Raw genomic sequence first — 14,512 nt, 5'->3', positions numbered from 1 at the left:
GTGGTTTTCTGTTTTTTATTTCCTGTTCTGCTGTCGGATGTTAAACAGGGTCAAAGTTCCAAAACTTGATGTGAACGTAGAAATGCTGCCTGCAAGTCAAAAGTCAGGGCTTCAACCTGCTCTGAACGCTTCATTTGCAAAGTTACCTTTACTTCCTGCTCATGATGACATCATACTGGTTGGACATGCCCACAAGCAGCCATCCGTTCTGTATCATTAGTTGCTGAGGTTGTTGCTAAGGTGGTTGCCAAGGTGTTTCCAAGTGTTGTTCACTCTCATATTTCAAATTCAGCTCCAACATGTACGGATGGATTTGAGAAGTTGACATTTGGAGTAAAGAAGGAGAGAAAATAGTGAAATCCTGCTACTATAGTTTGTTTACGTAGCCTCCGGAGCCGGAGGAAGCTTCCTGAAGCTGACCAATCAGAACAGAGTGGGCTCATCAGGAGGCGGGCCTTAAAGAGACAGGAGCTAAAACGGCCTGTTTCAGACAGAGGCTGAACTGAGGGGCTGCATAAAGGACCAGTAGAAGATAAATAAGGAGTTTTTCCAGTGGAGCCTCAGAATATAAATATAGAGCTGGAAATGGGCATGATACGTATTCTTTAACACGTCAAATTAAAAGACAAAACATAAAAAGCAATTAATTGAGGTTTTGTATTGTCTTGTATTACTGTAGATCAAAAACACATCAGTGAGCCACACCGCTGCACTGGGTGACATGTTCCTTCATCACCACACTGTGGTTTATTTGATTCAATCCCACAGACACACCGTCCTGCTGCCAGAATTACTCACTAGAGCACTAAATGTGGATTCATCTGCTGAAAATAGTTCCCAACAAATGCACTACATCCTCTTGTTTGTTTTTCCAAAGCTACAGTGACCGTTACTGAGCCTTGAAATCAAAAATGAAATAATATTTTGTTGAGCTGCTTTTGAAACATAGGAACCAATGAGCTTGTTGCCTGGTGCCAGTATACACGTATACAATATAAAACCAGACTAACTGGAAACACATAGTGATAAGATACAGAATATGAACAGTAGTCTGTACTTAACTGATTTAGTTGAATGCTTGGAGGTCTTAACTCGAGTTTCATCTTCACACAACGAAGGCCGACACGTGCACTCAATTCTAAACCAGTTAAAGGACAGGTTGACAATTTTTCAACTGTGTCTTAAACCAGCAGTCACGTGTCCATAGTAACAGTGAAAGAGGTTTTCCTCGCTGTAATCATTCCTCCTGTTCATACTGGATATTAAAAGATCCTTCAAATGTGCTTTCAATGGAAGTGATGGAGGACAAAATCCACAGTGTGTCCACACAGTCATTTAAAAGTTGATGTGAAGCTTCTATTCAGCTTCATCAGTCTGAGTTATTCATATCAAGTGGATATCTGACACATTTACAGTCTTTTTAGCATCAAATTCCCTCTTTGTGTTTCCTCGGACAGTGTTTCCCTGTTGAGCTGCAGGTGGAAGTATAGTAACAAAAAGAGGAACTTTGGCACTAAAAAGACTGTAACGTTGAAAGATATCTACTTGATTTAAGTCATTTGGACGCTGAAGCTTCATATTAGCTTCAGATAAACTTTTAAATTTTTGCACAGAAGGAGGACTGTGGATTTTGTCCTCCATCACTTCCATTGTAAGGTCATTATGAAGGGATCTTCTAATGGTCAGTATGAACAGGAGGAATGATTACAGCAAGAAAAATGGTGAACCTGTCCTTTAAATGACTGTTAACAGTCCAGTCCTCAGGATGTGAAGTCTAGACTGACACACAGGTGAAACTGGCTGAAATATACTTTAGCAGAGCAGAATAAAACAAAGGAAGTACCAACAACTCAGAAACAATACAGCAGGAAGTTACATGCTAGCTCTTAATTCACAGCACAACACTATCGAACAGCAACAAGAGAAACGAAATAGTTAAATGTACACGATGAGAAAGACACTGACAGTTTCCCACATTAATGTTTTGTCGTAAACAGACAAAAAGTATAAATTTGATGTTGATGACAGGAAAGAATCAGTTTGAGTGAGCGTCAGCATACTAATGAACAACAAGGAGGTCAAAGGTCAGACTTTAAATCTACAGCAGATGGAGAAAAGGTTAAGAAGCAAGTCATTTCGCTCTTCAAACCTCTACATTATTTCAGCAGGTTTCTCATTTATTTGTTGTCCGACAGCATTTGAGCACACAGCGGACTCATCTCCTCTGTAGCGAAAACATCGTCGCCGTCTGATGAATCATAACGACACGATAAATATTCATGTGACAGGCCGGGTCATTAAAGTTTGTCATTAGCTGTGGAAAATGTGCGCAGAGTGACATTACACTCCATTAGGTGCTGTGGATTGGCCTACATGTTAAATACACTGGAACAGGTGACACCTATAAATAGTGCAGTTGAGTGTGTGTGTGTGTGTGTGTGTGTGTGTGTGTGTCTGTGAGGGTGGGGGTGGGGGTGAGGGTGGAGGGGGGGCGCAGTTCAGCCATAACACAAACACTGTGCTGCTGCTGCTTCGTCCTGTGACTCCAACACCGACACATTTATCAGGTGAGAACGACACATTTTTAGCTTTTTTTTAATCATGTTTTTGCAGATTCTACTGTACATAAAAGATGTCAAATTAATAAGAGTATGAAATCACTACAGTGCATGGATCACCAGTGTTATATCTGATCAACAATAACAAGGTCATCCAGCAAAGTGTCCTGAAGTACAGCTGACTGCATATTATAGCAAAAAAAACTAAAAGCTCAGTAAAGAGAAAGCAGTTCATTTCAGTGCAACTCTGGAAGTTTACTCCAAACAAAACAGATTTCCTTCTCAGACTGCTGTTGAATGTGTGTCTGTGGCAGAAGTATTCAGATCTTTTACTTCAGTAAAAGTACCAATACAGCAGTGTAAAAATACTCCATTACAAGTACAAGCCCTGCATGAAAAATCCTCCTACAGTAAAAGTACATAAGTATTATCAGCTTGATGTAGTTAAAGTATTAAAGGTTCCATATTTTACACTTTTATGGTGTTTTATTAGAAGTCTTGATATCCATAAGAAGATATTTTTGTAGTTTTAAGTACCTTTAAAGACTTTCTCAATATAGTTTTACATCTTCTCTCTAAAGCTTCTCTCTGGAGATCGACCAGGAACAGGCTGTTTTGTGTCTGCTCATTGCCCCCCTCTTCTGATTGGCTGTCTGTTTTCTGAGTGACGCACGTCCAGGCCAACCACAGGTAACGGATTGTAGCCTAGTCTGTAGCAGGGCAAAACCAGGGCTCTGGGTAAAACTCACCAGTAAATTACGATGGTCACTGCTGAGGATTATGTTATCCAATCTTTGGAAGGCGATGCAATGACAAATTTGCTTCCTGACATCCAACAACTGCGCAGCTTTTCCTCCACTGTCTGTCTCTCCTCTGCTCCGCCGTCTGTCTCTCCTCTGCTCCGCCATGTGTCTCTCCTCTGCTCCGCCATCTGTCTCTCCTCTGCTCCGCCACCTGTCTCTCCTCTGCTCTGCCGTCTGTCTCTCCTCTGCTCTGCCGTCTGTCTCTCCTCTGCTCCGCCACCTGTCTCTCCTCTGCTCTGCCGTCTGTCTCTCCTCTGCTCTGCCGTCTGTCTCTCCTCTGCTCCGCTGTCTGTCTCTCCTCTGCTCCGCCGTGTGTCTCTCCTCTGCTCTGCCGTCTGTCTCTCCTCTGCTCTGCCGTCTGTCTCTCCTCTGCTCCGCTGTCTGTCTCTCCTCTGCTCCGCCATGTGTCTCTCCTCTGCTCCGCCATCTGTCTCTCCTCTGCTCCGCCATGTGTCTCTCCTCTGCTCCGCCATCTGTCTCTCCTCTGCTCCGCCACCTGTCTCTCCTCTGCTCCGCCATGTGTCTCTCCTCTGCTCCGCCATCTGTCTCTCCTCTGCTCCGCCACCTGTCTCTCCTCTGCTCCGCCGTCTGTCTCTCCTCTGCTCCGCCGTGTGTCTCTCCTCTGCTCCGCCGTGTGTCTCTCCTCTGCTCCGCCGTCTGTCTCTCCTCTGCTCCGCCGTCTGTCTCTCCTCTGCTCCGCCGTCTGTCTCACCTCTGCTCCGCCGTCTGTCTCTCCTCTGCTCCGCCGTCTGTCTCTCCTCTGCTCTGCCGTCTGTCTCTCCTCTGCTCCGCCGTCTGTCTCTCCTCTGCTCCGCCGTGTGTCTCTCCTCTGCTCCGCCGTGTGTCTCTCCTCTGCTCCGCCGTCTGTCTCTCCTCTGCTCCGCCGTCTGTCTCTCCTCTGCTCCGCTGTGTGTCTCTCCTCTGCTCCGCTGTCTGTCTCTCCTCTGCTCCGCCGTGTGTCTCTCCTCTGCTCCGCTGTCTGTCTCTCCTCTGCTCCGCCGTCTGTCTCTCCTCTGCTCCGCCGTGTGTCTCTCCTCTGCTCCACTGCCTGTCTCTCTTCTGCTCCGCCGTGTGTCTCTCCTCTGCTCCGCTGTCTGTCTCTCCTCTGCTCCGCTGTCTGTCTCTCCTCTGCTCCGCTGTCTGTCTCTCCTCTGCTCCGCTGTCTGTCTCTCCTCTGCTCCACCATGTGTCTCTCCTCTGCTCCACCGTGTGTCTCTCCTCTGCTCCGCCGTCTGTCTCTCCTCTGCTCTGCCATCTGTCTCTCCTCTGCTCTGCCATCTGTCTCTCCTCTGCTCCGCTGTCTGTCTCTCCTCTGCTCCGCTGTCTGTCTCTCCTCTGCTCCGCCGTCTGTCTCTCCTCTGCTCCACCGTGTGTCTCTCCTCTGCTCCGCTGTCTGTCTCTCCTCTGCTCCGCTGTCTGTCTCTCCTCTGCTCCGCCGTGTGTCTCTCCTCTGCTCCGCTGTCTGTCTCTCCTCTGCTCCACCGTGTGTCAGCAAAATGACAGCAAAAGGCAGTAGAGACTCTCACAATGAGCTGCAATGAAACGAGTTCACATAAATTAGGTAAATAACATAAATAAACCTATTTTGTTTCTTTTCAGAGGGGCAGGCCGCCCCTCCAAGGCATCACAACCTTACGGAAGTCCAAATGACTGGTTTAAAGACAGAGTTTCTGAATACGAGCTGTGTGCATTTCTTCATGGACTTAGTGTATTAATACTTTCACAGTATTTATATAGCGCCTACTGCTTTATAATCAAAAAAGAAATGGCAGTCTCCCTTTCTACAATATGGGACCTTTAAAGTAAAAGTCGTGGTTTGGTCCCTCTGACTGATCTGGACCTTTTCTGTAATCTTTGATTTTTGCTGAAATATTGGATCATTTGAACATTTATTGAAATGAAAGCATGTGAGAAGTTTAGAGGGAAAAATCACTATTTGGTGGAGCTGTTAACAACTCATAGACATGTGAAATGTGACCCCGACTACACACTGCTTTTTGTAAGACGTCAAAAGACAAAAAGGTTGGAAACCACTGGTTTCAACTTCTCAAAGTTGTACAGTACGTATTTGTTACTTTCCACCACTGGGCAACATTCAGTTTCATATAACCCTGCTCTGTTGTGGTGAAGTTGTGATTTTGTGCATCTGTATTGTGTCAGAGGGATGGATGCAGCTGATGACATGGATGAAGATGAACTTCTGGACTACAACGTTCAGATGAGCATTCAGGAGTCGTGTCAGAGAGGACACCTGGTGGCGTCAGGGAGGTACAACAACAACAAACACAAACTTCATCAGTCATCATCAGTCTGGCATTTTCTTTAAAATGTGTGTTTCTCTTCCCCTCTGTACGCTTAGGAGAGAGGCTCTGAAGCTTGTGGATGCCATTGAACGAGGTAAATGTCACATATGTTTCTTATATCACACTTTAAAATGGCAAGGATAAAAATGCAACATTAATGGATCAGGCTGGTAGTTTCCCATACTTTTCGTCTTGTCAACCAATAAAGTATTATCAAGTATTGTGTGTGTATCAAAGCCTGATATATCTGACCTTCATTGTTGTCCAGAAACTATTAAAAACACATCAGTGAGTCACACCGCTGCACTGGGTGACATGTTCCTTCATCAGGGTTTGATCTCATTAGTTTGTTTAGAAACGGCTCCAAAGACTAATAACAGTGATCAGGTTTTCAGTCCCTGGAAAGTATTTCTGTGTCAGGAAGAGACCAGCGTGAGAGCACGAGGACGCGGGTCTGCTGACTTGTTGTGTTACATATCACAAAGTCTTGACTTTGTACCAAACTTCTTTGAGAAATTTACAATATCTGGGTCAGAGTCTGATCGATCTTTACTGTTAACTGTAAAGAGAAGCCCGTCCTCACGCAGGCACGGTGGCCTCTTCCTGACACGGAAATACTTCCAGAGACTCAAAACATGATCACTGTTATTACACTTTGGAGCCGTTTCTAAATAAACTAACAGGAACATGTCATTCAGTGCAGCGCTGTGACTCACTGACGTGTTTTTAATAAGATATATCAGGCTTTGATACACACACAATACTTGTTAGTAGATCAGTTCATTGTTGGTTTGGATCCATTTTGGCCCCCATCACTTACATTTGTTGAAAATAAGAAAAACATAGAAAATCATCAGCTTTATCCTTTAATGGTTTATACTGGGGGTTGATGGCACAGATGAAGGGAAACAGTTTTTACTGGGTTTTCGTCCCCTTGTGTTTGATTTTTCTCCCATAAATCCAACCGTCACGATCAGAGGCTTCAGCTGAACTGAATTTTCAAATCCAAAAGAAGACAGAAATAAGCTCATTATGAGCAAAGTCTAAAAAAGATATAAAGATTTAAATGTAGTGACTTGATTTCGCCAAAACAAAAAAACCCCTAAGCCACAGTGAGGGGCTGTTACGGAGATATGTGATTGACGCGTCGTCATGCGGCGGCTCCATGTAGTAAATCAAACATCTGCAGACTTGCGCTTAAGATGTATTTATTTACCACCGTGTACCAGTAAAGCTTTTGCTATACACACGCTTACATCTATAACTTGCATGAAAACAAACAAAAAAGGCTTAAAGATTAGCCTCTAAACGGCGGTCAAGAAACTGTGTGCTTCTCCCGGTAAGCAGCACACCTGAGGAGTAATCGCCTCTTCTTCTACATATGCATTTCCATACGCTGCTGTCCAATACGCCACCTACTGTGGCAACCAGGGAATGACCTCAACACACACATAGATACAAATGGCTCTAACAATAAAGATGAGATATACTGGGGAGCATATTTCAGCTAAGAAATATAAGAAAAAACACATACTGCAGCTTTAATTTCTTCTTTTTATCACAAATGTAACATAAACTAAGCATGACAACAGCCAACGAGGTTATTATACTGTTATATTAAAGCAGCAATGATGACAAGCTCTATCTAACTCCACCTTTCCTCCATAGTTGGTGTGGTTTGTTCAGAGTCTGTGTCTGACCGCTATTCACGGGATTAATTGCAATTTGTGGACACACAAAGTTCAGGAAGCAACGTGGTTGTTGGGAAATGTGGTCCTGGTTTACAACAGATGTGGATCCTGACAGCATTGTTCTTTCTTGAAACTGTCTCTGCAGGCGACTTGTTGGCGCTGCAGGAGCTCTGTGATTTCCCAGCAGCCTTCAGTCAGGTGGACGAGCGCGGCCTGTATCCTCTGCACAGGGCGGCGGTTCAACCTCTGGTCTCGGTCCTGGAGATGGTGCTGTACGGTGGGTAAGAGGTCCAAACTTTTACTTCATAGTCAGATGTGAAAAAGAAGAAGAGAGCAGCTGCTTTTAATGATGCAGGTTTTAATTTGACATTAAAAAAAAGTAATTTGGGCTCCATGTTTCAGTTTATCTCCACCTGCAGCTCAGTGCAGAAATAAATAGAATAAAAACAAAAACCCTTCAGTCAAGATCTCCGCACAAATGAAGTCTCAGTTTATTGAAGCTTCACAGGAAGAAGGAAAAGCATCTCTTGCTGAAAGACCTGCTTTCAGTTCTTCCAACTTTAGGTTGGGAGTTTGTCTTACTGGTACATCAGAGATAAGATGTATTACCTTGAAACTCAGAAGATTGATTGTCTTACACAGATCAAAGTTGTTATTTTCTGCAGACACACATAATTCAAGCTTACTTCTCCTACGGTAGCCAGTTAAAAGGGCTTCATTTCGGTTACTTACTTGAACGTGAAAAGATTAAAGGATACACACACATGTAATCAATAGCCTTTTATCTTTTTCTCTCACAGGACACTGAACATCTCTCATCATGTGATGTCAGAGTGAACATTTTCAAACACTAGATGGCAGCACAACGAGACTTTTTCTGTTTGTTTTTTGCTGAATGTTACGGAGCCTGAAGGGGCCACAGAGAAAAAAAACAAAGGTGCTCTCAAATTATTAATTAGTGCTCTTAATTTAATAATTTTGCCAGTCAGCCAGAGGTTTGAAGAAGACGTTTTACCTGTAACATCAGTTACTGATCCAGCTGGATCGAAGGCGGTTCAGTCAAAGGTTTGGACTCATGTTCACAACCCTGAAGCTGTGTTTACATGAACTGGATGAAATCTGCACACTGTTGTACTTTAAGTAGATCCACATATCTTAGTCCAAGATCAAAGTAAAACCTTATTCAATCCAAGCGATCCACAGTGAAATGGATTTATTTATTAATTAAATCGAGAGCATGAATTATTTATTTTTTTCTCCGTGACCCCTCCCGGGCTCCGTAGATTGTTGACATCCTGGCAGGATGAATATGTTTCATTATATATATATATATATATATATATATATATATATATATATATATATATATACTTGGAAGGCATAAAAACATATTTACACCTACAAAAGCACAACAAGATCTAGTACATTAATAATGTATACAAATATTCATGCATATTTATCATAAAGACATAATATAATCTGCTGCACAAGGGTTTGTGTCTACACCTCTTCTTTTTAAATTAAATTTTCTTGACATTGAATTGTTTAATTCCATTTTATTAATAGTATAAATAATAATTTAATTGGTTCCTTTTAATTTATATTCAAAATACAATTAAACCTTATTTGTGAAACATAAAACAACATGAATATAATCTACATGTATCAGAGTTTTTTCACTATTTAATGTGTTTTTTCTCATCATCTTCAGGCTTTTAATAACTGCTGTTTACCGACAGTCTCATTAAAGTCAGTATTTATTGGCACAGAAGTGTCGGTTCAGTGAAATAATGTGTAACTTCTGTTGTTTGCTTCAGCGTCTTTCAGTCTGACTCTGGAGGAGAAGTCCTTGGAGGGGGAGACCTTTCTGACTTTAGCAGTGAAAGCCGGTTTGGTGGAGAACGTGAAGATGCTGCTGGACCACGGAGCCTCTCCTCACAACACCAACAGCAACAACGAATCTCCTCTGCTTCTAGGTCAGACCACCGTCCCCCCTTTTTTGGTGTATTCCTGACTTGTGGCAGTGCCTGAGAGAAAACCTCTGGGGAGGTTTTGTCCATCTTCAATCTCTCGTGTCCTCTGTGCAGCAGTCCGAGCCGGATCTTGCCCGATGGTTTCCAGTCTGATAGCTGCAGGAGCTCAGGTGGAGCAGGTGTGTCTGAAGAGGTGGACGGCCATGCACGAGGCCTCCAGGGCCGGCTGGGTTCCTGTTATGAAGCTCCTGCTGCAGAACGGAGGTCAGGTCACAAAGACAGACCAGCATGGAGTGACTCCTCTGGGCATCGCTGCAGAGTACAGCCACCCTGAAGTCCTGGAGCTCCTCATCAAATATGGTGAACCAATAATACAACACATGTTATATTTCTGTTCTTTTCAGGAGTCAGTCTATTAAAACAACAGTCAGGTGTCTATATGAGCAGTGAAAGAGGTTTTCCTCGCTGTAATCATTCCTCCTGTTCATACTGGATATTAAAAGATCCTTCAAATGTGCTTTCAATGGAAGTGATGGAGGATAAAATCCACAGTGTGTCCACACAGTCATTTAAAAGTCTGTGTGAAGCTTCTATTCAGCTTCAGCAGTCTGAGTTAGTCATATCAAGTGGATATCTGACACATTTACAGTCTTTTTAGCATCAAATTCCCTCTTTGTGTTTCCTCGGACAGTGTTTCCCTGTTGAGCTGCAGGTGGAAGTATAGTAACAAAAAGAGGGACTTTGGCACTAAAAAGACTGTAACGTTGAAAGATATCTACTTGATTTGGACGCTGAAGCTTCATATTAGCTTCAGATAAACTTTTAAATACATTTTTGCACAGAAGGAGAACTGTGGATTTTGTCCTCCATCACTTCCATTGTAAGGTCATTATGAAGGGATCTTCTAATGGTCAGTATGAACAGGAGGAATGATTACAGCAAGAAAAACAGCTTTAATGTTCATTTAGGCTCCTGACTGTTGGTTTAAGATTGAAAAATTGTGAAACCATCCTTATATGTTTCCATTATTGTCTATTTGTTGTGTTTAAATACATTTTATGTCTGAGTAGTGATGCGATAAGTAGGCTGTTTTTGATCTTAACAGTGGATGAAATTCAAAGTTGTGAACCCACAGATATTTCTCATCAGCTCTATGAAGCTTTTTAGCCTCCAGGTTTTGGTTTTATGAACTTTTACTGCATGGATTAGTCATTACAGTAAAAGTACGGAGCTGTAGGTGGCCTAAAAGTTAGAGAGGCGAGCTTGGGATGCTGGTTCAATCCCTGAAAATTAAAAAGCAGCACCTGTCCTCCCTCGTTACCAGCACTGAGGTGCCTTTGAGCAAGGCTTTTAACCCCAACTACTCTGCTCAGGGGTCAGCAGGTCTGACTGTGGTTGTAGTCGGCAGCTTTCAGGTGTCGATGTGATCAGGCCGTTCCTGCTGAAGAGAGGCTGCCTCTCAGTGAAACCTCTCTGAATAAATAAAGGTTTAAAAAAAATAGTCTCAGCTTGTTTTAAGCAAACAAGCTCTGATAAACACACGGCCCTGTGTCAAAAGGCAGATAAATAGATAAAAGATTTTGTGTGGAGCAAAACATTAATAGAAAATAAAAACTGATTGTGACTCAGTCTGTCTGTTGATGTCTTCAGATTAGAAACAGTTTGTTTTTATGTGGCACTGAAGTCACAGCAAAAGAGACGAAGTTTACCAGACTGGACGATGAGAAAAATTTAAAAAATTTCAAACACCCACATCTTTCAAACTTCAGTTTGTAGCTCAGGCTTTGTGTCCCCCAAATCCGAACTGAGTTAACCCTGATTACATCACTGTGACATCATCAGGGTTATTTTTTCAGACTTGACAAAGCTCTTCCTGAGCCAAAGAAGATATTACAATATACTGTAAAATATGCAAAAATTGGTGGTTTGCCCTTTAAGACATAGATTGCAAATGCCACAGATCAATGAAACCATCCAGGTTACTGTTAAAACTGTTTGCTATCTTTGTTTTTCTGCTTTTCCATGAAGGCGCTGATGTAAACGCCCAGGCGCCCAATGGTGACAGCGTCCTGTACGACGCTGCAGGTTCGGGGAACCCAGACTGTATCGACATCCTGCTGCAACACGGAGCAAATCCCAACATCCACAACCTGAGCTCCCAGCTGCCCATCCACCGAGCGGCCTACGAGGGACACTACCTGTGAGTAGGTCGATGTTACAGATGTTCACACGGGTTGGTTGTTCTTGAATGACATACATCACGAGGTCAGGGTTGATCCTACAAGAGGACGTCTAGTATGTTGAATGTTCAGACTGGCTGGATTTCATGTATGTTAGTCTCTGATGTTTTGCGGTTCTTTTACAATGATCTACACATTTTCTCTATAAGAGCTTTGAGGATTTTCATCCCAATCACCACTCAACGTGCTCTGCGACTGTCGGGCCAAAGCCCCGTCCATTCCGCCGCCGACGGAGGCCACAGCCACTGCCTGGAGCTCCTGCTGGAGGAAGGCTTCGACGTCAACGCGCTGTTAGCTCCTCACATCTCTGAAAACTACGGAGACATGAGGAGAAGCCCGCTGTACTTCACCGTCTCCAACGGGGACGCGGCATGTACCGAGATGCTCCTGAAGTCTGGAGCCAAACATGATCTGGACCCGCTGCGCTGCCTCCTGGTGGCGGTCCGGTCGGGGCGCTACGAGATCGTGAAGCTGCTGCTGGCGGCCAAAGCAGACGTGAACTGTTACTTCACGGTGGTGAACGACACCGTGTTCCCAACGGCGCTGCAGTACTGTCTGAGGGACGAGGTGATGATGAGGCTGCTGCTCAACAACGGCTACGACGCCGAGAAGTGTTTCCATTGTAACCATTACGGTTACTGGGACCACCTGAGTGAGTCTTTTTGTGCACAACGTCAGGAGAAAAAACTTGCTGTGAGTTTTTTTTATTTATTTATTTTTTTACTGAAGAATTAACACGAACATTTACCTGATATATCTTTTGTTTTATTGTTGTTTATCATGGATTTATTCAAGCTGCAAAGACTGTTTCTTTATTATGAAATTATATTTATATTATTTATGAACACCTGACTTTTGTGGTAGTTGTATTTTCCTCTTAGCTTGTATTTTGGATTGTTATGCTACTTGACAATAAACCTGATTCTGAGTCTGTATGTGTCGAATCGTCTTCTGTCCAGTTTTGTGATTTCATCAGCGTCTCCTGGCTGGTGAACCTGGTGGGCAGCGTTGTCTCGATCCTCCTCGACTACGTCGGTCAAGTTTCTCTCTGCCGCAGGATGACGAAGATCCTGGAGAAACACAAGGAGTGGCCTGACATTCAAAGGACCACATGTGAGTTAACTCTTGATTGAGCCAAAGAGCTGCAGGCGTACCTGCTCTTCCTGCTCTATTGGTAGAACGTAACATGTTTCCTGTTCTCTGTGATGCAGGTAACCCTCGCTCTCTGTCCCAGCTGTGCAGAGTGGTGATCAGGAAACACCTGAGCTGCAGCGACGTGATGTCTGTTTATCTGCCCAACAGGCTGAAGGACTACCTGCTGTTCAAAGAGAACGACCTGTACGCCAAAATCATCTGCAGAGAAAACTGAAGGATTTCTCTCAGATCTACCGAGTCTTAAATGTCAGTAATGACTTTGTGTTTCTTTACTTCTGTGTAACAGGTCTATTAAAATAAGCTATTCTAGATCCAAACAGAAGATTTGTTGATAAGAAGAAAAACAGTAAATCACCGGCCAAATCATTAAATAATTAAACATTAAATGGTTGATTTTGCACCAACAGAAAATGTGAAAATATGATTAAGTGTACTTTTTTAAAAACCGAAAAAGGAAATTAGAAATAAAGACGTGCCTGCTTCTGCTGACATACCAGAAACAAATAAAGGTTTCAGTCACTATTTGAGAATTTAGAATATTATCAGTATTTAGAAATATGTTTCTTTTATCACATGTCTAACAGTTGTAAATACATTTGTACTGTATTTAATTAAACTTTTGTGCTATTATGATTCATTGCCTGCAAACCATGATTTTTTTGTGTTTATTGATTTTTGTGCTGGTGGCACCAGAGGAAAAGTCAGAGGATCACTAAAGTCCTTATAATCCATCCTCTGGGCATCATGTGTTTCTGTACCAAGTTTCATTACAATCCATTCAGCAGCTGTTGAGATATTTCAGTCTGAACCAAACTGGTGGACCAACCGACCAGCCTTGCCGTTCCTGGAGCCTTCTGAGTGTCTAGTTGGGGTTTTTACTCCCATCTTGTGGCCTGTAGCTGAACATAATCAGCTCTGACTGTAACGTTCAGCTGCTGATCACATGCTGAGCACATGTAGTATGAGGTATTTAGGATTTAGTGGCATCTAGTGGTGAAGTTGCAGATTGCAACCAACTGAATACTTCCCCCCGTCCCCCTTTCAAGCGTGTAGCTGAACCTACGGTGGCTCTCTAAAGTCAGTGTTTGGTTTGTCCATTCTGGGCTACTGTAGAAACATGGCGGCCTCCATGGAAGAGGACCTGCTCCATATATAGATGTAAAGGCTCATTTTAAGATAAAGAAAACACAATAATTCTTAAAACATACTTATAAATATTATATTCCATTTCTGCCAAGTCTGTTCTGCTAGATGCCACTAAATTCTACACACTGCACCTTTAAGTGTTGTTGACATGTTGTCAGTATGTTTTTATGAAATTGTGTTAATAAGTAAATTTGATTTAATGTAAAGATTGGACACCTTTCCATAAAGGTAAAATGTTTATAACAGGAAGAACAGCGATCGTCTTATTTTACAAACTGAACTGGACTTTACTTCCTGTTTACTGTTCCTGGAAGGTTCGCATGTTCTTTGCTGTCTGTATTTTTGCTGTAAATGAGAAGTTACTTAAAGACATGTGAAGTCAATGTACTAACATTGTTATGTTTTAGAGCTTTTCATGCATAAATCTCCTAATCTGGGCAGAAGCGCGTCGCGGCGTGTGTGTTGCAGGGCTGCTGTGTTGTTTGCTGTTGAGAGCGTGTTTGCTAGCGTGGAGCATCTAGTGACTTTACTCATGATGTTACACACAGAGAATATTTATATAAGAGAAACCCTGTGAATGCTTTGTGTCTTCACAACTACAGCTGCTGTTACTGCTGGTTGGGAAATAAATTGCTTAAAGACA

The 14,512-nt window shown here is 42.9% G+C and overlaps 1 protein-coding gene across 5 annotated transcripts; it reads left to right on the top strand.

Moving 5' to 3' along the window:
• The first annotated feature begins 2,486 nt into the window (after nucleotides 1-2,486).
• asb15a (ankyrin repeat and SOCS box containing 15a) lies at nucleotides 2,487-14,512 on the top strand. Of its 5 annotated transcripts, none has more exons than XM_044355630.1 (11): nucleotides 2,487-2,567; nucleotides 3,140-3,248; nucleotides 5,522-5,629; nucleotides 5,721-5,758; nucleotides 7,501-7,632; nucleotides 9,173-9,331; nucleotides 9,443-9,688; nucleotides 11,357-11,528; nucleotides 11,718-12,261; nucleotides 12,528-12,681; nucleotides 12,780-14,512. In XM_044355630.1, exons 3-11 carry the CDS (start codon nucleotides 5,526-5,528, stop codon nucleotides 12,935-12,937), a joined length of 1,707 nt encoding a protein of 568 aa, XP_044211565.1. In that variant the 5' UTR covers nucleotides 2,487-2,567; nucleotides 3,140-3,248; nucleotides 5,522-5,525; the 3' UTR covers nucleotides 12,938-14,512. The 5 variants fall into 5 exon arrangements, with proteins under 5 accessions (XP_044211565.1, XP_044211566.1, XP_044211569.1 ...); XM_044355631.1 differs by having other exon boundaries at nucleotides 5,487-5,629; XM_044355634.1 differs by lacking the exon at nucleotides 12,780-14,512 and having other exon boundaries at nucleotides 11,718-12,220; nucleotides 12,528-12,618.

The sequence above is a fragment of the Thunnus albacares genome, chromosome 7 (assembly GCF_914725855.1).
Source record: "Thunnus albacares chromosome 7, fThuAlb1.1, whole genome shotgun sequence".
Classification (NCBI taxonomy): Eukaryota; Metazoa; Chordata; class Actinopteri; order Scombriformes; family Scombridae; genus Thunnus; species Thunnus albacares.
The sequence above is the reverse complement of the archived record's forward strand: the minus strand, read 5'-3'. Positions and strand labels throughout refer to the sequence as shown.